We start from the raw sequence: 27567 nt of genomic DNA, 5'->3' as shown, positions 1-27567 counted from the left end.
GGATTTTGATGGCATTCTGTCTCACGTTCAGGTCTTTCATTCATTTTGAATTTATTTTTGTGTATTGTGCAAGAAAGTTTCTTTCTTCTGGATGCAGAAGAAACTATATATTCTTAACCACATCCTTAGCATATATGATCATGGACAGACCACTCCCCAAAAGAAGTTATTTAATTTAGTGACTGTATAATCCTTGCAATTTTGACAACCAGATGATTTTTAAACATCTCTAGCCCTCTCAAAATACAATATGATAATTTCTAAAATTAATTTGATTTTGACATATTTGTAAGAATGTTTCAATACCCTGTAAGATAAAAGGAAACATTCAGAGTAGCATAAAATTAGGGTATCAAGTACCTGTCTAACCTGAATTTTAAGGAAACAAAGTGTAGAATTGTAATAATTTTAGAATTCACTTCCCCGGGGGTCTGCCACGGAAACAAGATGACGAAGGGGACGTCATCGTTTGGAAAGCGTCGCAATAAGACGCACACGTTGTGCCGCCGCTGTGGCTCGCAGGCCTACCACCTTCAGAAGTCCACCTGTGGCAAATGCGGCTATCCCGCCAAGCGCAAGAGCAAGTGTAACTGGAGTGGAGTGCCAAGGCTAAAAGACAAAACACCACTGGGACGGGTCGAATGAGGCTCCGCAGATTCAGGCATGGATTCTGTGAAGGAACAACACCTAAGCCCAAGAGGGCAGCTGTTGCAGCATCCAGTTCATCTTAAGGATTTCAATGATTAGTCACACAATAAACGTTCTGTTTTAAAAAAAAAAAAAGAATTCACTTCCCCCATGGTACAAAAAAACCTTTATCTAGTATATATATACTATACAGATACATAAACTAAATGTGTTTTACTCTTGTTTAATCTTAATCACACACTTCTTAAAATGAAATCTAAAAGTAGTGTGGTTGACAAGAAATCAAATGCACAAAAATATAAAAATGAAGAAATTATAAGGATTTTGGAGGGGATTTCTTAATAACAGATTATAAATATGGATACCTGCATGATGAAATGCTACTCCCCATGGTATAGTTTTTTGTAATATAGAGTCCAGGCCTGAAGGCGAACGTTTTAACTGATCCATCACTTCTAGGAGGCCCTTTTGTTCCAGTTTCACTGGCGGAAGTTCAGATGATCTTACCAATCCTGTCACAGAAAAAACATCAACACTGTTCACCTCTGGCTGGACCTCTTTAAATGCTATCTGCCTAAGTCATGACAGAGCTAAATATTAGGGCAATGGTTCTAAAACTACTATACAAAAAATTAGCAGGACATCTTTTAAAAATACTTATGCTTGGCTCTTATTCCTAGACATTGTGATGCAACAGTATGCAACCTGGACATAAGGAATTTTAAAATCTCCCCAGATGATTCTAATGTGCACCAAAGTTTAGGAAGCACTGTGTTAGGGTGAGACCAGGCCCACAAGAGGTGATCAAAGGACACAGCTGAGGAAGGAGAGGATTACAGATACTACCATTCAGAGCCTAAAAATCAAAATCCTTGCTCAAAGTGTGTCCCACCAACCAGCAGCGTCAGAACCACCTAGGAGCCTATTTCTTTTTTTTTTTTTTTTAAGATTTTTATTTATTTGAGAGAGAGAGACACAGTGAAAGAGGGAAGACAAGCAAGGGGAGTGGGAGAGGGAGAAGGAGGCTTCCTGCCGAGCAGAGAGCCTGATGCAGGGCTCGATCCCAGACCCTGGAACCATGACCTGAGCCAAAGGCAGATGCTTAACGACTGAGCCACCCAGGCACCCCTAGGAGCCTATTTCTATGTGATAATTTTTCTAGCCTCTTTGCTACCCGTGTGGTAATTAGTCACCCATTATCTTCTGTCTTTGCCTCTCTGTGTAAACCGCTCCCCTAGTAAGATCTCAACTTTCTTAGATGCAGGAACTATGTTTTCTTTAAAGAATTTCCCAAAATCTTGGATTTCTGAACTAGTAAGCCTCTGATAAGATATATTTTTAACATATATTATATATATATTTTTTAAAGATTTTATTTATTTATTTGACAGGGAGAGATAGCGAGAGCAGGAACACAAGCAGAGGGAGTGGGAAAGGGAAAAGCAGGCTTCCTGCCAAGCAGGAGCCCAATGTGGGACTCAATCCTAGGATCCCGGGATCATGACCTGAGCCGAAGGAAGACACTTAACAACTGAGCCACCCAGGCGCCCCTTTAACATATATATTTTTAAAAATATTTTAGGTAAAATTTTCTTAAAATTTTAAGGACCCACAGAGGTTACCAATGTTTTATTATGCTAAAGACAATTTAAAATTTTTAAAAACTACCATTGATCAATACCTTTATTTCAAAAGAAAAGTCATTTTAACATAAAAAAAAATTAGTAGGGATAATTTCAGAATTTAAACTTCAGCTTTACAGAAAATGCACTGTCTTATCTTTATTTTTCTGGTGATAATTTCACCATAGCCCAGACTCTAGTCCAAGCACTAGGATTTGGGAACCTTTGCTATAAATAAAAGTAACAGAATCTGAAGCAAAGAAGATAATAATAATGTTTCTGGTTATTAAAGGAATTTAAGTTATTATGGTACAACATAAGGAATATAAATGGCACAGTATAGAAAACATCAATTAGGAGGGAAATGAAAGAGGTATTATAATGTTGGGCCAGAGCCTATCAAATATAAACTTCAAGCAAAGTTTACTTATTGGAGCTAAGCTTGAGGCATCTATCACCTGTCCTCAGGATTCCAATGAAATCATAAAATATCCTAATATTCTGTGACCAGAACTGGTTGGTTTCTGTCTTCCCTACACTTATCTTGGGCCCCAAGGGACCATAGCCTGGCAAAAGTGTTGAGGGAACAGTGCTCACCCTAGAATCAGTAAAATATATACTAATGGTTAAAGCCATACACTAAATCACTACTCAGCAATAAAAAACAAATTGATAAACAACCTGGTGAATCTTAAAAATACCATGCTGAAAGAAGCCAAACATACAACACATGTATTTACTATGAGATTTCATTTATATGAAATTCTTAGGAAAGGCACAGCTAATCTAGAGTAACAAAAAGCAGATCACTTGCCTGGGGCTAGAGAGGAGATTGATAGCGAAAGAGCAAAGATTACATTTTAGGGTGATAGAAATGTTCTATAGGTTCATTATAGTGGGGGTTAAACAAGTGTATACTTTGTTAAAATTCATTAAATTATACACTTCAAATGGGTACATTTTATTATATATAAATTATACCTCAATAAATCTGATTTTATTTATTTTTTAAGATTTTATTTTATTTTATTTGAGAGAGAGAACGCAAGCAAGAGAGGAGAAGAAGGAGCAGCTGAGGGAGAGGGAGAAGCAGGCTCCCCACTGAGCAGAGAGCCCCACACAGGACTTGATTCCAGGACCCTAGGACCATGACCTGAGCCGAAGGCAGCCACTTAACAGACTGAGCCACCCAGGCGCCCCAATAAAGCTAATTTTAAAATACATGTGTTTATATACATATATATGTATATGTCTGTGATTCTTTTTTAGTGTTTGGAAATATAAAGAGAGATATGTCTGATTTCTCCAGAAAAATGTATATATGTGAAGTTCTATATATAATTTAGAGGCTTCAAAGATCAATATCTCAAAGCCCATGGATCCTAGATGAAGAATCTTAGTATGTGCCTGTATAAATCCAGTATTTTAAAAATCTTAAGGTTAGCCTGAGTGTATGTATACATTGTCTATAATGAGGATAAGGAGAGGATTAGTCACAAAAGCATAGTTTTGTAAACTATGTAAACCAGTGGGCAGGTGGCTCAATGATCGAAAAGAGTCATGCTTTATTTATATACTCATTAACATTACTTTCAAGCAAGTGTACTAAGTATAGAAGCTTTCATTTCCATCAGTAACTTACCCTTGGCTTGATGGTGTAGATTATAAAACTCACGGGCAATGCTATCTGCCAACTTCTCACACCATTTCTTTGATGGACAGAAAAGTAATACTGAATGGTTATCACAAATGGTCTCATAACATAAACTAACAACATGGTCCTCATCTCCCTAAGAAAGAAAGAGAAATAGTCACTCTAATGGTCCTTTCAAAACATTTTCACATCAGTTTAAAGTCACTCATTTTGCTTCATGGGGAAGGTTTTTTCCTACTGAAAGGCATAATAAAAATCAGTTACAAAGTCAATAACAAAGAAAAAGCAAGCGAAAAAGAGAAATAAACTTCCTTATAATGCAAGGTGAAAAGGAAATATTTTCTATTAATTCAACTAGTATTTATTGACTTTGAACCCTCAGCCAATGGGGATATAATGGTAAGCAAAAGAAAGTCAAGGTCCTATCTTTAAGGGGGTTAGGTCTCATTGGGGAAACATATTAAGGTACAAAACAAATAAATGTAAAATACAATTATTAGATGTACTATAAAATAATTTTATGATGTTTCAAAGCCTCATATTTGACATAAATTTGACAGAAAAAAATCAAAGAGGTTTCTCTGGAAAAATTATTTAGCTGAGATACAAAGGAGGGGAGGCATTATTTCAATGAAAGGTAACTGGCGGACAGTGGAAAAATTTCAGGCAGAACAAAGCATATGTAAATGCCCTGCGGTAGCCCAGTGAGTTCCCAAAACTGGAAGGGGTGTTTGACTGGATTAATTAATTCATCCATCCATTCACCCAATGAACAAACATTTACTATGTACCAGATATTGTCCTAGGTACTGGGGATAAAGAATAAAGCAGAGAAAAAGCTCTTTCCTCAAAGTGTTACTACGCCAGTAGGAAGGGAGAGATAACAAAAACAAGAAAAGTAAAATACAGAATTTTGAAAAGTGATAAAAAGAAAAAGAAAATGGAAAATAGGGACCAGGAATGGGAGGACACTGTAATTTAGACAAGGTGGCCAGGGAAGGTCTCAGAAAGTGACTTTTGAGTAAAGGTCCAAAGGTGAAAGAGTAAACCATACTGATGCTTCCGGGGGGGAAGGCATTCCAGAAAGAAAGAACCTGAGGTGGAAGATTCTTGGCATATTATGGAACAGCAAATAGGCTGTGGAGGGAATGAGAAGGAAAGTAGTAGGTGAGGTCAGAGCACTAAGGGGTGGGGACAGATCATGTACGGTCTTATAGCCTACCAAAAAGAGGCTGGCTTTCATTCTAAACAAAACAAGGAACCATTTCAAGGGTGGGAACATAATGGTTATGTTTTCTGATGTTCATGTTAAATAGATCATTAGCTCCTGATTTAAGCATAGACTGAAAGGGAGAAGGTGGGAAGCAGAGAGATCAATTAGGAGACTATTTCAATAATCCAGGTAAGAGTTGAAAGTGATTCAAACAGGGTGGAGGCAGAGACATACCAACAGAAAAAGATTAACAGGAGAGCAAATGAAATGTGTTTACATATTTGTTGAGGTACCAAGGCAGAGTCTGATGAAATTTGGGGTACAGAGCAAAGCAACTGAGGAAGATTCCATGCCAGACATACAGAGACTACAAATGCCTATCTAGGAGAGGACTGAAACACATGAATTTACTCCTATTCCCAGCTCTAGCGTTTCCGTACTCGGAGGAACAGCTCTACACAAAAAGAGAAGATGTCCCACTCCACAGATGATGAGTCAGGTTTTTAACTCAGGATTGAAGAATCAGACTTAAAAAAATACTGTGAACTAAAATTTTTTAAGTGTATTTACGGGTGTGTGAGAGAATTTATAATTTATCAAGCACTTCCTAGATGCCAGACAAAACCATCCTTCATTCCTAGAATAAGTATTACATTCCACTGTCTAGATGAAGATAGTATATTCAGAGAGGTTTTGTGATTCAAGTAATATCAGCCATATCAAGTGTCTCTATTATGTATCAGAGGTAGGTCTGACTCTAAAAATGATGTTTTTCCCTTTTACTATATATTATACCTACTACTTAACAAAAGTTAATTTTCCACATTAGTGCTTAGTGTAAACTAAGCCATAAAATCTTTTCCCGGGGCGCCTGGGTGGCTCAGATGGTTAAGCGTCTGCCTTCGGCTTAGGTCATGATCCCAGGGTCCTGGGATCGAGCCCCGCATCAGGCTCCCTGCTCCGTGGGAAGCCTGCTTCTCCCTCCTCCACTCCCCCTGCTTGTGTTCCCTCTCTTGCTGTGTCTCTCTCTGTCATATAAAAAAAAAAAAAAAAAAAACTATAAAAAAAAAATAGAAAATCTTTTCCCAGTTAAAAAGAAAAATCTACAAAATTAGGTATTTTTTATTATTTATATTATCTTTTATTATACTTATTAGAAAAGATAATCATTTAAATTGAAGGCACAACTGGGGCACCTGGGTGGCTCATTCAGTTAAGCATCTGCCTTCGGCTCCGGTCATGATCCCAGGGTCCTGGGTTCAAGCCCTGCATCGGGCTCCCTGCTTAGCGGGGAGCCTGTTTCTCCCTCTGCCTCTGCCTGTCTCTCCCCCTGCTTGTGCTCTCTCTCTCTCTCTGTCAAATAAATAAATAAAACCTTTAAAAAAATAAATAAATTGAAGGCACAACTATATTTCTTCTCTCACCATCACCACCAATTATTTAAGATGAAACCATTAGCTTAATATTAATAATCCTTCTAATGGATATGTAAAGCATATTCAACTACATTGCAACCCCTAATTTATATAACTCAAAAAAATGTTAACTTCTAGAAAATGCAATCAAACACAAAATATTAGGAGTAGTGATGTAAAAATACTGACTTACCTTTACTTGTAGATTGGGATGAAATTCCCTCACAAGCTTCATTGAAGAGTCATATATAGAATTTCCAATTTTTACTGACTCTAACAGTGGTACAGGACGAAAGTTGGTGTGGTAGAGTTCAGCATTCAACCAGGAAGCTACAATCTCCAAATTAGGAAGAGTAGCACTCATGCCAACAATCTGCACGGCATTAGATAAAGAACTGGCTAAATTTGCCTGGCTGTGGAAAACAAATGAAAATGATGTTCAGAGATACATAGTATTAGTTACAAATAGTGCTGCTAACAGTATTTTTGGTCATGTCCTTGGGTCCACACACCCATACATTTTTAAGGTATACACCTAGAAGTAAAATTACTGGGTTATAGATCATCTTCAATTTTATTGATGTCAAACTGTTTTCCAAAGAGACTGTACTAAAGTATCTCCATGATCCATGTGTGTTTTATTGTTCTACATCTTGTCACCACTTAGTATTGCCAATCTTTTTAACATTAGCCATTTTGGAGAGTGTGTGGTAATATCTCTTTGAAGAAGTAGTTTACATTGCTTTGATTACTAATGAGATTATCATTTCATGTTTATGGACCACTTGGATACCATCTTAAAAATGCCTGTTGAAGGTACTTGCCCATTGATATATTGAGTTTTTTCTTCTTGATTTGCAGAACTGTTTGAATGTTCTGGATAATGACTTTACTCTTTCATTAATTTTTGCTCTTGTCTTTATTATTTCTCTCCTTCTACTTTCTGTGGCATTATTTTACTATTCTAAGTTCTTGAGATGAATAATACATTAATTTTTCAGTCTCTCTTCTTCAGTAATACATGCATTTTATACTATCAATTCCCCTTTAAACTTAAACTACATTTCCCAAGTTTTGTTAGGAGATATACTTTCAATTCAAACTATCTTCCAATTTCTACTGTGATTACTTTTTTGACCCAAAAATGGGTAAAAGTCTATTTCCCAATTTCCAGGGGACATATGCCTCTCCTATACTTATTTTTTAGTTTATTTCCATTTGTCAGAGAATATATTTTAAATTACTTAAATCCTTTAAAATATATGGCTTTATGGCCCAGCATAGAGCGACGTTTTATTATGCACACTGAAAAGAACATATATTCTGCTTTTATTTGGTAATTCTTCTACATACATCCATTAGGTCAAATTTGCTAATTGCATTAGTCATATCTTCTATATCCCTACTGATCTGGTATATAGATAATTATCTCCATGTTTTCTCATATACTGAAAAAGAGGTGTTAAATCTCCCTAAACTGAAACATAAGAGCTCCCAGATTGAAAGAATCTATTGAGCAACAAGCACAATGAACGAAAATGAAACACCAAGACATATTGGTGTGAAATTTCACAACACTGAGGAAGAAAAGGAGCCCCTAAAAACTCCCAGAGAAAATTAAAAAATTTCATACAAAGGATAAAGGATAAGCATGGCATTGGATTTCTCAACAGTAACAAGAGAATGAAGTAAGGTCTTAAAAACTCTAAAGGAAAAATATTTAAAACCTTGACTTCTATACCTGGACAATCTATGAAATAACTGTAAGGCATTTTCAGATATGCAAACTTTCAAAAAAAATCATATGAATAGACTGTACACTAAAATAAAGTGGAACATCCTCGAAGATGTCCCCACCAAAATGAGAAAGTAAATCAAGAAAAAAATATGTTATCCAAAAAAGGGGGACTCTGACTCAAGCAAAAAGCAATAGAAATAAATGATAAAGAAAGATCCTAAAATAAGTACTATGCAGCACATATATAGTTTACCCACATAACCAGATTAGAACAATTCAGAAGTCTTTTGGAGAAACTTCAAGAAGATGAATTTGGTAGAATAGCAAATGTGTTAGAACATATTGGATGGAGATTTACATAAGAGGGAAAGAGGCTGGGGATCAATCAGTGAAAAGGACAGAGAAAACCAAGCCATCAAACAAAAAAGATATTTATTAATTTCAGAGAAAACAAAAAGTTATTTAGAAGGTAAAAGTAATCATAATACACTACATGACTCGGTTGGCAAAGGCATTTATATAGTCCTAACAGTGAACATTAAATACTGATCTGAGCAAAATTATGGCATAACAGTATTTGGAGAATGGGAAGATGATGAGAGGACAAAGAGAGACTGAGGGGTCAGGTGGGAGGAGATTGGGTTGGGTGAGTAAAGATTTTAAAGAAGAGCTAGATCTTCATCTTTCATAGTAAGTAGTCAATACATAATGTGTAAAACTAAAAACACAAGTGGCTACATTTAGAAATAACACTGTAAATAAATTTTTTTAAAGCTGTAAGAGTTGAAAGTAGTTGCCTCTGGAAAGAGGGGATGAAGAAATGTTATTTTTCAAAATTAGCCTTGACTGCTCAAATAGAATGATGTATAACTGACAAATACAAAAACTGGATTTTTAAAATTTTACCATAAAAGTGGTGAACAATCCAAAATTTTAAAATGTTTACAAAATCATCTAAAATCACTCAGTCTTAAGTACTTCTTTTGGAACAAAAATGAACTGCTGTACATGAGTTTGTTCTAAATAGGTATTATTCTCCTTCTTTAATTTGTTTAATTCATACTTACTACGCACTTCTGCAAACACTTTCTCAACACTGCTTAGAATCTCAGGAACTCAGTTATTTCAGGTACTCACCAAGATGCTGACTTGTGAGTAATATAGCAAATCTTAGTGAGCAAAAGCTCCAGCAGATACCCTCGGTGAGAGTCTCCCAGCATATGCAATTCATCCACAACCACCATTCCTAAAGAGATTATCCAGATACTAGGTTTTACAAAATTTCACAATTTCAAGAAAAATTTTAAAAGACTCAGTATCTTATATAGTAAGTAGCTGTCATTACTACAGTATACTGCAGGTGATACAAATTTCTAACCATAAAACAAAAATCAGATTTCACATAATAGACATTCCTTTCTCAAGACATTTCAGATATCATAAGTGGTCCTACTGTAATGTATTCTGGATCTAAAAATCAATGATTAGCTAACTCAGAGGAAACTGCCTCTCATTACTCAGATACTTCTTTATTGGCAACCTTGTAGAAATACACGTACAATGAGATATCAAATACATGCTAGGACAGTTATTCAGTGTATTGACTTTTCTATGGGGGAAAACAACCAGGGCAACCAACAATACTGACGTTAGAAAGTTGCTTAGAAAAACAAAATCAGGGGCGCCTGGGTGGCTCAGTCGTTAAGCATCTGCCTTCGGCTCAGTCATGATCCTGGGGTCCTGGGATGGAGCCCCGCATCGGGGCTCCCTGCTCGGCGGGAAGCCCTCTCTCACTACCCCCTGCTTGTTTTCCCCCTCTCGCTGTGTCTCTCTCTGTCAAATAAATAAAATAAAATCTTTTAAAAAAAAAAAAGAAATCTTTAAAAAAAAAAAAAGAAAAGAAAAAATCACATCAAGAAGAAAGAAATGATTTTAAGGGATGTTTTTGTTTGATGATGATAGGTAATGAGTCACTCTACTACAAAACATAAGTATGTTTTGTCTACCAGAATCCTCTTCTCCACTACTTGGAGAATTAAACCAGTCTGTGCACTTGGAATAATGCTCAAGAATTACTGAAAAGTTAGTACCAACCAATGCCTTCTTTAAACACAGTCATAAGATCATGGTTTTCACAGGCACTGGTATCCCCCCGACAAAGCCTCCCCACCTAAATCAAGATCTTTCAGACCCATTTCCTAATGGCACATGATGCTCCTTTTCCTCATCAGTAAGCTATCTCAAAAATCATATGGCATGATAAGTTATTTCAATTTACTCACTCAGTCATTCAAAAAATATCTGTGCTAGGTATATTGGATATCACATTTAATAAGATTCTATTGCAATCCTTGAGATATTTAAAATCCAATGGGGTTACAAGTGATAAGACAATTCTGATACAAATTGATGAATGTGATTTCTCTAAGCTTTACAGAGCAGAGCCATGTCTTATTAATCTTTGATTTCATTCCCCACTCCTACCCTACCCAACTTTACCATTTAAGTTCACCAGGATCTCAGTGAGTAGCTAACTGATATGAGTTGCCGCTTCTGCTGATGCTACAACCATTCTCTCCCTGCTGCTACCTCTACATAGACTTTTCTAAGTGGTTACAAAAAAAAAAAAAAAAGTATTAAGGTAGAAAACCTTCCCGGAGTTCCAAACTCATATACAGTGTCAGCTTCTATAGCTCCATACCATTTCCCTGCTAAATGGTAACCTCTAAGTAAAGGCCAAATCTAGATATCCTAGCACCAGAATATGATAATGAATACATACTAACTGCGGATATGGCAGAAACAGCCCCAGCATGCTTCCTTCTATTCCCAGTAAAGTTTAGACAGAAAAGAAGCAATAAGAAATGACTTGAGGGCTCAAGGATATCCTCTGTGTTTTGTAAAGTGCAAACATACAGGGAAATAGTCAATAACAGCAAGCAAAAAAACTTTTTTTTTTTTTTAAACACAGAGTTCCTAACATTACAGATGCCAATTCTCAACTCCATAAGCAGATGACAGATAATAAGAAAAAAATGGGACATATAGAAATCACAACAGCTCCACTCCATTCCATCAAAAATTAGCAACAGAAAATATTTGCTTATTTCCTACTTTTCTTACCTAATAGATCCATCTTATTTTCCTCTATGAGGCGATTGATCAGACCATTGGCTCTCTCGATTGTGCAGACAGCAATATCCAAGGAAGAGAAATGCCCTGTTGGAGAGGCACTGCCCATATAACCGTCCACATTTATTCCTACTTCCTGAAACAGACTCTGAATTGAGTGAAAAGGAACAATACAAGTAAAAATACTTGAAATTCATGAATTGTAGATTGGTTCTATCCCAGAACACAGACATAAGTATCCAAAGATATTTATTAGATTACTGTTGGTTGTTCCTGGCCAGGACACACTGTTTTTTGGGGTTTTTTTTAGTATTACATGCTAAAAATATGAAGTTTAGAACTGACAAAACTCAGAACAGAGATTTTCTGTTAAGACAGAGTCCAACAGAAGTATGCCATTTTAACGATTACATTAATACAGCACTTCCAAGAGTTATTTATAGAAATTAAAATTGAAAGAAAACTACCTTAAGCACTAAATTTTTAATCTAATGAACATGCAAGAAACTAGCTCTTTTTTAAAACACAAATGTAACATTTTAAGAAACAAATTTAGACTTCATGAAAAAATTATTCTCATTATCCCACAATTTTTTATACAATAGAAGTTTTCAAAAGTCCAATGCAGTGGGACCTTGATGTTAATTTTTTTTTTTTTTTTTTTTGTAGTTTAACTTTAACTAACATACCTTCTCAATAAAAAGGATCCTTTCATCATTTTGTTACTTTGGTCTAAGTTGAGAGGATGTTACCATGTAGGACCAGCTTTGTTGGCTATTTGGCCTCTGAAATAACTGTTAAAAAGATTTATAGAACCATAGAACTTTAGAGCTGTTCATTCAATAAAATGTTTCTGAGTGTTATTGAGTTAACCCATAGTATTAGGGTTAAAATCCTCATTTTACCAATGAAAATACTGAGGTCCAGGAGATTATGTGCCTGGCCTGAAGATATAGTTAATGGCAAAACTGGGACTAGAACCCAGATTTTTTGACTACCAGTATAATAGTCTTGCCATTGCAACATATTTTTTCGCTGCAGAGATCACAACAGTAAATGTATTCTATTTAATGAAACACTGTTATTTGTAAAAATGCCTTAAAAACCAGTGAGTAGCATACAAATGAAAAATGTTATTATTCATTTTTGCAGAACAGACCACAGGCCTGAAGCTTTACCTACGCACCAATTGATCTTGTTCTTCTTCCCCTAACTACTCCCAAATGGCCCTCAGTTAGGATAGGATATGTTTCTTTAAACACTCTCCTTTCTGTGCTTCACTTTAATTCTACTATTCAGTTAAAATGCTGTTTTTTAATTTATATGTTTAAATACTAATTGAAATATTCTGTTCACTTCCTAAGGAAAAGTTCATAAATTTTAACACAATTTTCAATTACTGTTTTGATTTAATGACCCTTTCTCCTTTATGCAATAATAAAAAAGTTTCTCTTCATAAATGGTCAACTTTTAAAGCTACTTTGGGATGCAATAAAAGAAACTTTTATTAACACAGCTGCCAATAATAGATCTTATTACAATAATGTTCTTAGTACAAGAACATTACCTGAAGATAGTATTTCTTCTCTTTAGCCACAGAGACAAAGGGCAAAATAAACAAAGCTTTCTTCCGCATTTCCAAAACTCGCTTCAACATAAGTAATTCAGCAACAAGAGTCTTCCCAGCACTTGTAGGAGCTAAAACATATTATTCCACAAGGTTATTACAAAGAGAAGTAATATTTGATATACTGCATTAATTAATGTTTTAAGCCATATCCAGTAACTACAGAGCCTTAGACTAGCCTATCATTAAGGCCCCTACTAGCATCTGAAAACTTTATTCGCTTACATGACCCTGACTTCAACCAGCACTCTAGATAGCCTCACACTGAAAACAGAAAATTATTATTTTTTTTTAAAGATTTATTTATTTATTTGAGAGAGCGAGAATGAGAGAGAGAGAGTACATGAGAGGGGGGAGGGTCAGAGGCAGAAGCAGACTCCCTGCCGAGCAGGGAGCCCGATGCGGGACTCGATCCAGGGACTCCAGGATCATGACCTGAGCTGAAGGCAGTCGCTTAACCAACTGAGCCACCCAGGCGCCCCGAAAACAGAAAATTATTAAACAAATCCTTTTATGAACAATAAATGATGAATACTTAGTCCCTAGCTTGTATCTACCGATCCTTTCCTTTAAGTGCTGAATGGTTAAAAGCTCTGCTTTGAGGAAGGAGATAAACAAGTTTAATATATTGTGGTAGGAACCATGATAGAAGTTGAGAGAGAAGAGCTATAATGAAGTTTATGGAAAGGAAACACAACTTATGAGACGAGAAGGGAAGAGGAAAGAAATGCCAAGCAAAAGAAACAACATGTGCAGAAGCCTGGAGGAAAGCCTGGTAAGTTCAGAGGGCAGCAATTTAGTAAGCCTGAAATAAAACCAGGAGGAGTAAGAGAAGAGATATGAACATATCACATGAAAAAGAATTTTATAATCCCACCACATAAGGAATTTAGAATTTATCCTGAAAGCAATGTAGAGTGACTAGTGAGTTTTACGAAAAGGAGTGGCAAGATCATATTTGTACTCTATAAAGACCACTTTGCAAGCAGAGGCAGAATAAAACCAGAGAGAAAATATAAACTAGTTATAAGGCTATTGCATAATCTAGAAGATGAGCATAATCTACAAGAAAGAGGATAATAAACTAGGTAGTGTACCTAAAAACAGAGAGTAGTCAAAATCAAGATATTTGGGTGGCTCAGTCGGTGGGGCATTTGACTCTTGATTTCCACTCAGGTCATGATCTCAGGGTGGTGAGACTGAGCCCCCATCAGGCTCCACACTCAGGGAGGAGTCTGCTTCTCTCCCCTTCTCCCCCTTCTTCTGCCCCTCCCCACGCACTCACACTCTCGTGTGTACTCTCTCTCTCTTAATAAATCTTTAAAAAAAAAAAAGATACTTGATAATATACACTGGACTTGGTGATTAATTGATGTAAGCTGGCAACCAGAAATATGAATGATACTCAAGTTTTGGTTTAAGCAGTTGAAATGGTCAGGCCATTCTACCACTGCCACCAGTTAGTATTTATGATGTACATTCTATATGCCAACAACTGTTCTAAGCCTTCAGTCATGCTTTCTATTAATATGCTCTATATTAATTACCACAGGCATTAACTGTAACAGTTTTCAAACCCAACCAATCTGACTCCACAGCCTGAACTTATTGTACCTAATGATAACTATCGGCTGAAGCATTAATTAAAAATCTGGATGACTCACAACTTCAGAAAAAACTGATACAAAGAAAGTGCATCTTATGGTAAGTTCTAAAGTCAGTGAGTAAAAAGGTTAAAAAGTATGAATGTCAGAGTTGCCCCTGAAAGCCTATATAAGTCTTCTATATGGTAAATTACATATGTTTTTGTGTATACAACCTTGTACAAGCAGGTCAATGTATATAACATTATACATTATGTATTTATAATAAACATATTATAAATACATAATGTATAATGTTCACACACTCTAAAGCAACTGAGATCAACCAGGGGAAGAGCAGATTTACATTTCCCTTGCACTCTCATCCTGGGACATGGTTGTTAAGAGGAAAGACAAGCAGAATAGCTCTCTTTAAATTGTCTGCTTTTTCGCTCCCCACACTCACCAATATAATGGAATTTGCATAATTTAAACACGCATATGATGAGACTCCACTTTTCCTATTTTAAGACTTTCTCTAGTTATAAAGCAGTTTCATTCACTTTTTAAACTACCTCATAACTACTACCTTTTAAATTACTTCATAACTACCTCAAGGGTATCCTTTATATCCATGTCATAAAGTAGTACAGAAATTAATGTGCACAAATTTGAATACCTGAATAGACTAAATTCTTTCCTTCCAGGACTTGTCCAAGCAAAAGGCACTCTGCCTGCCATTCAAACATCTTTTTTACACCAAAACTGTGGTATTTTTCCAGAACCGCTACAGGGAGTCCCCAGTTTGCCAACAGCAACTTGTCTATTTGATCGTCAGGAATTGTCTGCTTGCATTCCCCTTTCAGGAAAGAAAAAAGTAATTAATAGTTGAACCTAATTCTAACATATGACTTCAGCTGTTAGTCTTCCACTGTGTTTTGGAATTCCTACGTGTTGGACTGCGGCTATCTATATAAAGCACATCGTGACATAAAGCACTTCCTATATAAGGGTCTGTAAGGAGTACTGGGCGCCATTAGGCGTGAGCCCCCGACAGGTGATTAGATCTGGCCGACTAGGAAGTTGTTTCTGTAACGGCCTAAAGACCCACAAACCGCTTGAATATTATGACCAGGCTGTCGCCCCACCTGCACGTCCATGTCCTAACAGAAAGTGGCCTGCCACACTAGGCCAGAGTCACAGACTGAAAAGGGGAGTAGAAGTCCAGCGGGCTGTGCAAACCACGCAAGCTCTGTGCTGAAACTACACCTCCCACACGCGGCTGGGCAGAGCTGCCCACCTCGCCCGCGGCCCCTCGAGCGCCTGGGAGTACCTGCAGCTGCGGCCTGCGGTCGGCCGCGGTCCTTCAAGCAGCGTCCCAGACCCGGCGGCGGACTCAGCACGGGCCCCGAGGGGAGCAGGGGGCTGTCCCCGCCGTCACCGCCGCCTCCCGAGAAGGAGTCCGAGCCTGATGCTGAACGCCGCCGTTTTCCACTCCAGCGAGGAAGATTCATCGCGAACTCTCCTCGGCGATTCAGGGAAAGTCACAGTCCCAGCGTCCTCCCGCTCCGGAGAAACCGGGCCTGGTGACAGGTGCAGCCTCCATCTTCCCGCCTCGGCTTTCAGATCAGGCCTCCCAGCCCGCCCCCGGAACCATAGAGTTCTCAGTGGCGAGAGTAACCTGAGGACCATAGAGTCGTGGGGAAGGAGCGGCTTCGCTGGTGTCTTAGACCTCCAGCCTTTCGCCTCGTTTGTAGGTTAGGGTCAGAGAAGCCGAGTTGCACCTTCATCAAGGGGCGGGGGCGAGGGAACGACTCTGTATGTATAACCTGTATTTATAATCAGCCTGGCCTAAGCACTTTCTTTTTGTCTATTTCCTGTTTGAATAGCAAGATTTGCTAACTTCATGAGTTGCCCGTAATAGGTAGCTCAGGGAAGTAACTCTTTTTAACATATTGATATTAAAAAAAAATTACAGATTATGTGTGCAAGTACATATAGTACAAGTCTGGGAAATAGCTTTTGAGAATCAATTCTGTGAAAACCCTATCTTATTTTAAAAATGTTTTTGAATGGCAATATTCTAAAATTCCACAAGATGGAGACATTACTCCATGAAGGAAACATTTTTCCTCGTTCTTTTTTATGCACGTTCTCTGCATTCATTCACTCAATCATTTATTGAGCACCTTCTGTGTACTAGCCATCTGGGTAAATGGCAGGGAAATGGCATTAAATGGTTTCTGCTCTCAAAGAGAAAGAGCCTAGAGAAGGAGACAGACATTAAACTAATTAATTAATAATTTAAAATTGTACTAATGTTCAGGCAGAAATGAACAGTGCCATCAAAAAAATGGAAGAACTCCTAATTTACATTGTAGTCCTGGAAGAACTTCCTGAGATGCAGTATAGTATAGAGGTCAAGAGTGAAATTCTGGAGCCAACAGTCTAGGTTTGAAGACTTAATAGCTATATGATTTTGGACAATTGCTTAACCCCTTTGTGCTTCCTTTCTTGTGTGTATATGATAAGGATAATAATAGCAAACTATTTGGTTATTATGAGCACTAAATAAGTCAATATGGGTAGAGTGCTTAGAACAGTGCCCTCCACATAATAACTACTATTCAAAGAAAGTGATATTTAAGCATTCTAATACTGCTTCCAATTTTTAAGGGAAAATAATAAACCAAAAAAATCTCTCACAAATCTCACACTGTTTTTATTACGTGAACTATGATCAAATGAGGAAAATAATTAGGAAGGAAATGCAGGGAATAGTTTATGCCATCCCAGTAAAAATCCAAGAGAATATTTTCAAACTTACAGTTTACTTCAAACATTCAACATCTGTTTCTAATTAAAAAAAAAAAACCTCAGATAAATAGAGAAAAGAAAGCTACTTTTCAAAAATATTTAACAATTTTGTTATGCTAACAGGTATTGTAATAATTAATGCTAATACACCAGAAGTATTTCCCATCTTTTAATTGTGTCTGAGCTTGTGTTCCTTGGGATTTTATTTGTGGTAATTCTTCAAGGTCTGAGTTAAAATCTTCCAGAGGGGGTGCCTGGCTGGCACAGTTGGTAGAACATGTGACTCTTGATCTCCCAGTAACAAGCTTGAGGCCCGTTGTGTTTACTTAAAAATAAGGGTTTACTTAAAAAATAAATAAAATAAACAAAATCTTCCGGAAGAAAAATATTTGGACATATTTCTTCCAGTTACCTGGGAGACATACCAGGTATGGTATGGGCCACTTTAAACTTAATCTCTGAGTTGATTGGTTGTTTTTTTGTTTTGTTTTGTTTTGTTTTTATTTGACAGAGACACAGCGAGAGAGGGAACACAAGCAGGGGGAGTGGGAGAGGGAGAAGCAGGCTTCCCGCGGAGCAGGGAGCCCGATGCGGGGCTCGATCCCAGGACCCTGGGATCATGACCTGAGCCGAAGGCAGACGCTTAACGACTGAGCCACCCAGGCGCCCCTGGGTTGATGTTTTTTAAAGATGGAGAAGTAGTAAAATGATGGATGTTAGACACCAGAGCCAGATTTGGACGAGCCTGCAGCCTTACCATCTCAATCTGCAGATCGGATATTTCTCTGCTTTACTTACTAAAGGCGCTTCCGTTCTTGGGTTTTGGCTTTATATTTTTTAGATCTTACCTCTCACCTGTTGGGAGTCCCAGACTCCTATCCCCCAGAATATATAATCCATTAAAATCCACACTCTAGACCACCAGGGATCAGAAGACATCACTATGGGAAACTTTGGTTCTAGTGCTTCACCTACTCTTTTAGAATGTTTGATTATTTGATTGACATTTCTGTCCTACAAGGAATTCTTCTATTTTTACCACTTTAGTCATGAATTTTTTTTAAATGTATTTGTTACATAGCATCCAGAATTATAAGAAAAGTGTGCTGCACTAGAAGTGGTTTCTTGTTCAGCCTAATATTGCTGAAAACAGAAGCAAAGGAAACTCAAATAACAATAGATGTACATTCAAATGTGTCATCTGATGATTTTAATAAGTTTGCACAAATAACAAAGTGATTTTTCCATTGCAGAGGCTGTATAGAAAAATAAAATTTATTCAAACTACATTTGTGAATTGACTAAAACAAAGTCATCTACTCACACTGAAGAAATTCTGTGCTTCTCACATGAACGGAGGTGATTTGTGAAAAAAAAAAAAAAAAAAGGAAAGGAAAGAACCAGAAAATACACAAGATCAGAAATGGGATGTAAGTGGTGCTAATTGGAGCTAATGTGTTCGGAATAAAGGAGATACCAATTAAGAGGATTTTCTGCTTGAAGTTCAGTAGTTCTAAACTGAACAAGTGCAGTGCCTACACTTGAGAATCCCCTGGGGAGCTTTAAAACTACTATCCTACTCCTAGAGATTCTGATATAATTGGTCTGGGATAGACTCTAAGCACTGGAATGCCTTAAAAGCTCCCCAGGTGTTCCTAAAAGGTTGCTGGAATTGAGAACCCCGGGTGTAATCCCGGTGTAATTTGGGGAGCTGCAGACTTGAATTCAGGTGGCTTCCATGAGAAAGTTTTAATAAGAGGCTTAAATCAACAAGAAACTGAAAAAGACCTATTTCTCCACAGTGTCCCAAAGAACTAGTAGAAATAGCTTGCTTACAGGTAGGGATAGAAGCAAAATTGAAATAATCTCAAAGGTCCAGGTTAAAACATCAGAAAGGCAACTTAAAGGTGGCAAAACTAAACTGTGAATGCCTAAAAGAGACTAAATCACTAGAATATGTAAGTACACAAGCTATAACTTCCAAATTTATAGATAGCTGTTCTTCCACTTCTCACATGGCAATAACCATTGATTGCTTGTGCAGTAAATACCAAGCACACACTATGAGGAAGAGAGATAAGCAGTAAAACTGGGAATCCTAAGGGTATGATTTTTGGAGTAGAAAGAGCCTTTGCTTAAATGGGGAAAGGGGTGAGTACTCTGCTGGGGAAAAGTTGTCCAAAGGACCCTAGTGGGACAACCTCCAGATTGGTTTGGGTAGGGATGGGGGCAGGAAGTCAGATCACACAGAAGCAAGCACTCCAGGCATACCATTTGACTCTTGGAGTGTACAGTTTTAAAATTAGCCCTTATAGATTCTGAGGACTTCTCCAGAGGCTACTTTGTTTTTTCTTTGATACCCTCAACCCTGCCCCTTTTCTTATTTAGACAAAATCTTCCCCAAATCAAAAGCAACAAATGGGAAAAATGAGTGAAGATTTGCTTATGGCCAGCTGCTTTGGTGTAGAGTAGAGAATGCAGGCCTAGTGGGGGTGAATTTGTGCTCCTGTCTTCCTTTTGCATTTCCCCATTGCCTCTTTCTCTCTCCTCATTTTCACTTTATTTGCTTTTCTACTCTTCCCTTTCTGTTTACATTTAATCACTATGAAGATAGAATACTCTTATGCATAATACAATGTAAAATTTTATTTTTAATAAACTCAGAATCCTCCATGGGAAGACTTTTCTTATGATAAAGGGGACCTTACACTTACCTGTATTTCTCAGCTTAATAAAAAGACCATTAAAGTGATTCATAGATGTCCTTAAGTGTAATTTTTATTATATATTATATAATCTTTGAGCATGAATTGCTAAATAAATATATTTTAGGACTCCATCTCATTCTTTCCAAAGGTGGGACCAATTTACAAAGATCACATCTACACTGCACATTTTCATGGAGTGCACAGCCTTGGTTACATCAATGGCAAACCTAAAGGACAAGGACACACAGATATTCCTCTCCTGTATCACCTCACCTGCAAGCACAAAGCAAGAGTGTTTCTTTTGGCTCAACAGTGTCATGACTATCTCATTATCTGAGATACTCCGAACATGATGGAAAATCTCTGGAGGCTATGACTTGGGTTGGACCATTTTCTAAGGCAAATGACATATTGTTGAGGTGTAGGTGTTTTACTCAGTTCAGGCTGCTATAACAAAATAGAGAGATAGCAAAATTTTTTTTCTCACAGTTCTGGATACTGGAAGTCCAAGGCCAGAGTGCCAGCATGTTTAGCTTCTAATGAGAGCCCTCTTCTGGGTTGCAGAGTGTTAATTCGTTGTTGTATCCTCACATAGCCGAAAGAGAGAGAGAAAGAAAGAGAGCTCTCTGCGTAGCCTTGTATAAGAGCATTAATTCTGTTCATGAGGGCTCCACCCTCATGATCTAATTTCCTCCCAAAGGCCCCCACCTCCAAATACCATCACATTGAAGGTTAGGATTTCAACATATGAGTTTGGAGTCCATAACAGAAGGTAACATGTCGCCTATTCAATATGAAAATTATATGGCTCAGTCCAACACAGCAGGTCAGGCAGCTAAGCTAGAGGCAAGTTAGAGGCACTAAAGATGGCAGACTTAGGTTTGAACCCCAGAGCCACCATTTTATAACACTTTGACCTTAGGCAAAATTAACTTTTTTCAACCTCAGTTTTCCTTTTCTAAAATTGAATTCATAAAAATGCCTCTATCACAGCTTGTGGTGAGAATTATATTACATATGAAGTGCTTAGCATCACACTTGGCATGGAGTAGGCATCCAATAACTGATAGATACGATTAATCTTCCCCTGAGGTATCTTTAACATAGAAAACCCTAGAATCAATGGGAAGTCTAGCTGTTTGAGACAAAGACAAGTTGTAATATTCAGATTCACTATTATTTTTGGTGAGCAAGTTTTCTCAAACCTTGGATAGCTGAATGCTATTCCCTCTCCTTAAAGCACTTTTATCCATTTCTTCACTTGGAGAGTTTCTACTTACTCTTCAGAGCTTGGCTTAAATGATGCTTCCTCAAAAAGAAGCCTTTTCTGACTCCAATAGGACCCTGAATTTTCTTATTACTCCACTTACCTATGCTTGAGCATGACTCTGTAATAACCTGTCTTCCCCCATAGACATAAGCTCCATAGAGTCAGAGATCATGACTATTATGATTGACACAGCATATCCTGCTGGTGACAATTGAAGGCCTCTCAGGCATTCCTTCTCTAAATCTTGACTGCAGTTTTTTGAGGGAATTAATCATCTTATCTAATTCTATCAATTACTGATGGAGAGGTGTTCAAGTCTCCAAATAAAATTGTTGTTTTGTCTATTTTTCCTTTCAGTTCTATCAGTTTTTGCTTCATGTATTTGTTGTCTGGTACATACACATTTAGGATGACTAGTTCTTAGTAGACTGACCCTTTTATCTTTATGTAATGTCCTTCTCTGTCCTTGGTAATTTCCTTTGCTCTGTAATTTGTCTAATATTAAGATAGGCACTCCAGCTTTCTTTTGATTAATGTTTGCATTTTATCTTTTTCATCCTTTTATTTTCAACCTACTAATATAATTACATTTGAAATTACTTTATCATATTAAATTGTAATATTATACATTTATATTATATATAAAGATATAATTTTTATAATATATAATTATTAATTATAATTAATTACACACTCTATATAATTTCTTAATGTATAGTATGTTATAGATATATCTTATCAAAGTCAACTGGTATTGACATTTTGAGCGAATTGTGGAAGCTTTATCCCCTTTATGTTCCTTTACCCTTCCCCATTTATAATATAATTATGTTAAATATTTTCTCTATATTCATTGAGAACCACACTAAAGAGTATTATAATTTTTGCTTCAACCATCAAACAAAACTCAAGAGAAGGAAATGTATTTTGCTTACCCATATTTTTATCTCTGTGTTCTTTCTGACTTCTTGGTCTTCCAAGAGTCCTTCTTTTTTCATTTCCTTCTTGTTTCAAGAACTTCCTTTAGCCATTCTTTTAGGGTAGGTCTGCCAGTAACAAATTCTCTTAGTTTTCCTTCATCTGTGAATGTCTTTTTTTTTTTTAAAGATTTATTTATTTATTTGAGAGAGCGAGAATGAGGGAGAGTACATGAGAGGGGTTAGGGTCAGAGAGAGAAGCAGACTTCCCGCTGAGCAGGGAGCCCGATGCGGGACTCGATTCAGGGACTCCAGGATCATGACCTGAGCTGAAGGCAGTTGCTTAACCAACTGAGCCACCCAGGCGCCCTCATCTGTGAATGTCTTTAATCCCCCTTCAATAATGTGTCATTTCTCTCTGATTACTTTCAAGATCAAATCTGTCTTTGGTTTTTTAGAAGACTGACTATGATATGTCTTTGCATGAATTTCTTTGGGTTTAATCCATTTGAGTTTTGTTCAGCTTTTCAACCTGTAGATTTATGGTTTGTATGTAGATTTTTGCCAAATGCTGGAAATTTTTAGTCATTTTTTAAATACTTTTCAGCCCTCTCTCCAACTCTCTGCTTCTGCGAATTGGATGACACAAATGTTAGATCTCTTTTTGTCCCATGGGCCCATAAGGTTCTGTTCATTTTTTTCCCAGGTTATTTTCTCTTTGCTGTTGAGATTGCATAGTTTTCATTGTTTAAGTTCACCGATTCTTCCCTCTGTCCTCTCCATTTTGCTATTGGGCCTATCCATTGAGTTTTCTTTCTTTTTTTTTTTTTTTATTTTTTATTTTTTTTAAAGATTTTATTTTTTATTTATTTGAGAGAGAGAGACACAGCGAGAGAGGGATCACAAGCAGGGGGAGTGGGAGAGGGAGAAGCAGGCTCCCCGCCGAGCAGGGAGCCCGATGCGGGGCTCGATCCCAGGACCTGGGATCATGACCTGAGCCAAAGGCAGACGCTTAACGACTGAGCCACCCAGGTGCCCCAAGTTTTCTTTCTTTTGGTTGTATTTTTTGGTTCTAAATTTTTCATTTAGTTCTTCTTTATATCTTTATTTCTTTTTTTAGTCTTCCTATTTCTTTCCTGAAACTATATTTTTTCCATTTGTTTCAAGAGTATATGTGGGCGCCTGGGTGGCTCAGTCGGTTAAGCGACTGCCTTCGGCTCAGGTCATGATCCTGGAGTCCCTGGATCGAGTCCCGCATCGGGCTCCCTGCTCAGCAAGGAGCCTGCTTCTCCCTCTGACCCTCCCCCCTCTCATGTGCTTTCTGTCTCTCATTCTCTCTGTCTCAAATAAATAAATAAAATTTAAAAAAAAAAGAGTATATGTAATTGCTTGTTGAAGAATTCTTATGACGGCTGCTTCAAAATTCTTGTCAGATAATTTGAGACCTGTGTCATCTCAGTGTTGGCATTTGTTGATTGTCTCACTTAGTATGAGTTCTCCCTGGTTCTTGGTAAGACGTGATTTTCACTTAAAACTTAGACATTTTGTTCATTGTGTTATAAGACTCAGGATCTTCAGCGCCTGGGTGGCTCAGTCATTAAATGTCTGCTTTCAGCTCAGGTCATAATCCCAGGGTCCTGAGATCGAGTCCCACATCGGGCTCCCTGCTTGGCAAGAAGCCTGCTTCTCCCTCTCCCACTCCCCCTGCTTGTGTTCCCTCTCTTGCTGTGTCTCTCCCTGTCAAATAGATAAATAAAATCTTAAAAAAAAAAAAAGACTCAGGATTTTATTTAAATCTTGTATTTTAGAAGGCCTCCTCTGACACCAGTCTGGTGGATGGAGGGGATACCACCTTATTACTGTCCGGTGGGGGTGGAAGTCCAGGTTTTCGACTCAGCCTCCCGTGACACTGGGGTAAGAGGCATGGGGAAGGGTGGGAAGGGACTTATTACAACTGGGTGGGAGTCGAAGATTAGGTTCCCCAGTGGGCCTTTGTTAATTCCATCCTGGATAAGGGGAGGGACACATCATTACTGCTCCCCACGTGGCCTCCACTGACACCTCCGTTGAGGGGGGTTGGAAGAAGGATTGCTACTATTGAGAAGTCATGAAAGTCTTTATTCTTTACTAAGTCTCATCTGATACCACCCCAGCAAGGAGGGGGAGGAACACTGCATTAGCCCTGGGTAGGCTTAGAACTCCAGGCTCCCCACTTGGTCTCAACTGACACTGTGTGGGAGGAGATGTGCTTATAACTACCCTACAGGGATGGAAGTCCTGGTCTCCTCCCAGCCTTCTATGATGCCTCCCAGGTGCAAAGAAGCTAGGGAGGGTATACATTTTTACAGTGTGGCAAAAGTGGAAGTCTAGGCTTTTCACTCAGCCTTTGCTGGCTAGGGTAAAGGTGGGGCTGTAGTTTCTTTGTAGAGCACATTTTGTCTAAAAGTCTGTCTTGCTTGACTGCCCCTTTCCTGGTCCTTCAACAGGAGAGCAGGCTTGGGGAGGGGGCATTTGTTTGGTCTGTGCCTATTGGATGTTGGAGTCACTGGCTTTTCTAGTGTCCACTTTCGGACATATAAGGCAGAACAAAACAAACCCAGAAATTCACAATAGTGAATTTTGGGAGGACCCAGGTCCTTAGCTGATCTGCCTTCTCTCCACCTTACAGAATCTTCTTATGATTGTTTATATGTAATATTCAGAGCTTTTGTTTTAGTTAGCAGAGAGAATAGGGAAAAATAAATCTACTTCATCTTCCCAGAAGTAGAAGCCTCACCACATTCTTTTCATGATCTTTGTACAAACAGACATGTATAGTGTATATTGTCGTTGCCCTACCCAGATCCCTTTAACTAGGTAATTTACCCAATCCCCAGTTACCTGGATAACTCACAGCTGCCCCTTTCTCTGAAGAATTGCCCTGGGGCAAATGGGAGCTGTCCAAGTGTGCCCTGTACACCCCCACCCTGCTTCCTGCCAGGGCCAGAGCTCTGCCATGTTGCAAAATTGTGCTCTAAGGCTTCCCCCATGAGAATGCAGCTAGTCTGCAGCTGAGACCATACTCAAGATGTTTACGTTTTCTGATTTGTACATCTTTTCTTTTATGGTTAACACTGTTTGAATATTTGCTATCCCCATCCCTCCTCTCACCTCCCCACAAACTTTTTCTTATTTAATCATCTCTGATTCTTATCTTTTACTACTTCCATTTTTAAAATTTGTTACTGTGATGTCAAGGTAGGCAGAACTAATTTCGACTCACTTCAGCTCTCTGAGCCTTGTTGACTTCATCAGCAAAGTGGGGGTAGTGCAAGGATACACACTTACAGACACTGGTACAGGGTTTGGAATCTAATGAGAAGCCATGGACAGGAGCAATTTTCAATCTGCATTGCCAGAGGAGAGGTGGGTAGGGGCAGGGATGGGTAAACTAGGTGAAGGGGATTAAGAGTATACTTATCATGGTAAGCACTGAGTAATGTATAGAATTGTTGAATCACTATATTGTACACCTGAAACTAATATAGCATTGTATGTTAATTATACTGGAATTAAAAATGAATAAACAAATAAATAAATTTTGAAATGATACATCATTTTCTCTGTCTAAATACTACTTACAACACAGCCAGGAATTGTCTGCCCTCCTTTGGTCCCTGGACCTCCCATCTTACCTCCTTTCCTCTTGACCTGATTCAGGTCAGAGCACATGTCACTCCTTTCAACTACATTCTCCATGTCTCTCCCTCACCTTTCTCGGCCACACCTTGGTTCCTCTTACCATTGGACTACATATCCCTGTTTTGCTCTCCTGTGGAAAAATGCTCAAATCTTAGGTGAGACACTCTCACAGACCAAGTATGAATTAGAGAAAAATTGGGGTGAGGGTTGAGGGGGACATGCAGAGAAATAGCGAAAGTTCCTCTTGTGGAATATAAGTCCACGGGTGGACTGAGAGACTTGGAGAGAAAGAAAGGGAGTCGGAGGACAAATTATTTTTACCAATGTCTACAAAGTATGAGCCTCTAAACAAAGAATCAAAATATGTAAAACAGAAATTGACAGAATTAAAAGGAGAAACAAAAATATCCACCAATATACTAAGAGGCTTTATTATAACTCTCTAAGAAACTGATAGATCAAACAGACAAAATAATCAGGATATAAAAGTTTTGAGTAATACAATGAACAAACTTCATATGTAATTCTGCATCCATATAATAAGAAAAACACTTGTTTCAAGTTTTCATTTAAATCCTAGTTAGTTAACATATAGTGTAATATTAGTTTAAGGGGTAGAATTTAGTGATTCACCACTTACATATAACACCCAATGCTCATCACAACTAGTGACTTCCTTAATACCCATCACCCATTTAACCCATCCTCCCCACCTCCCTCCATCAACCCTCACTTTGTTCTCTATAGTTAAGAGTCTTTGGTTTGCCTCTCTCTTCTTCCCTCTATGTTCATCTGTTTTGTTTCTTAAAATCCACATATGAGTGAAATTATATGGTACTTGTCTTTCTCTGACTTATTTCACTTAGCATGATACACTCTAGCTCCATCCATGTCATTGCAAATGGCAAGATTTTGTTATTTTTTATGGCTCAGTAATATTCCATTTTGTGGTGGGGTTTTTGTGTGTGTGTGTGTATCACAACTTCTTTATCTATTCATTAGTTGATGGACATTTGGGTTCTTTGCATAATTTAGCTATTGTTGATAATGCTGCTATAAACATTGGGATGCATGTGTCCCTTCAAATCAGTATTTTTGTATCCTTTGGGTAAATACCTAGCAGTGCACTTTTATTTCAAACATGCATGTAACAATGTAACATTTATAATAATTATCTATAAACCAAGCCCAAAAAGTAAGCTCAACAAATACCAAAGAAAACATATCACACTGATCTCATTCCCTGACTGTAACGCTATAAGTTAAGAAGTAAAGGGGAAAAAAACCTTTTCTTTCTCCTCCCAAAAAAACTCATATATTCGGAAAGTAAAACCATACTTCTTTAAGTCATAGATTAAAGAAAAAGCCACAATGGAAAATACAAGACACTTATATTTAGAACATTGATCTATACTGAAAACAAAATGTGTGGAATGAGGTTACCGTGGTACCCAAGCTAAAGATTTAGCCTTAAACATATATCATAGAAAAGAAGGAAGGTTCTACATCCAGATGACCAACCTAAGATTTAGAGAAAGAACA

At 37.8% G+C, this 27567-nt stretch overlaps 1 protein-coding gene and 1 pseudogene across 1 annotated transcript in view; one reads left to right on the top strand and one right to left on the bottom strand.

Annotated features, from left to right (window-relative positions):
* The window catches only part of POLQ (DNA polymerase theta), a 123739-nt gene extending 107463 nt beyond the window's left edge, over positions 1-16276 (bottom strand). Inside the window, exons 1-8 of the mRNA XM_035000064.1 lie at positions 15966-16276; positions 15312-15491; positions 12990-13120; positions 11414-11570; positions 9428-9536; positions 6746-6965; positions 3913-4060; positions 1014-1160 (exon numbers count right to left, since the gene is read on the bottom strand). Of these exons, the coding sequence (XP_034855955.1) occupies positions 1014-1160; positions 3913-4060; positions 6746-6965; positions 9428-9536; positions 11414-11570; positions 12990-13120; positions 15312-15491; positions 15966-16146 (1273 nt within the window). The 5' untranslated portion in view covers positions 16147-16276. The remainder of the gene's footprint in view (positions 1-1013; positions 1161-3912; positions 4061-6745; positions 6966-9427; positions 9537-11413; positions 11571-12989; positions 13121-15311; positions 15492-15965) is intronic.
* On the top strand, positions 20-1007 carry LOC118007048 (annotated as a pseudogene).
* Positions 16277-27567: the final 11291 nt, after the last annotated feature.

The sequence above is a fragment of the Mirounga leonina genome, unplaced genomic scaffold (assembly GCF_011800145.1).
Source record: "Mirounga leonina isolate KUSES-001 unplaced genomic scaffold, KU_Mleo_1.0 Mir_115, whole genome shotgun sequence".
NCBI lineage: Eukaryota > Metazoa > Chordata > Mammalia > Carnivora > Phocidae > Mirounga > Mirounga leonina.
The sequence above is the reverse complement of the archived record's forward strand: the minus strand, read 5'-3'. Positions and strand labels throughout refer to the sequence as shown.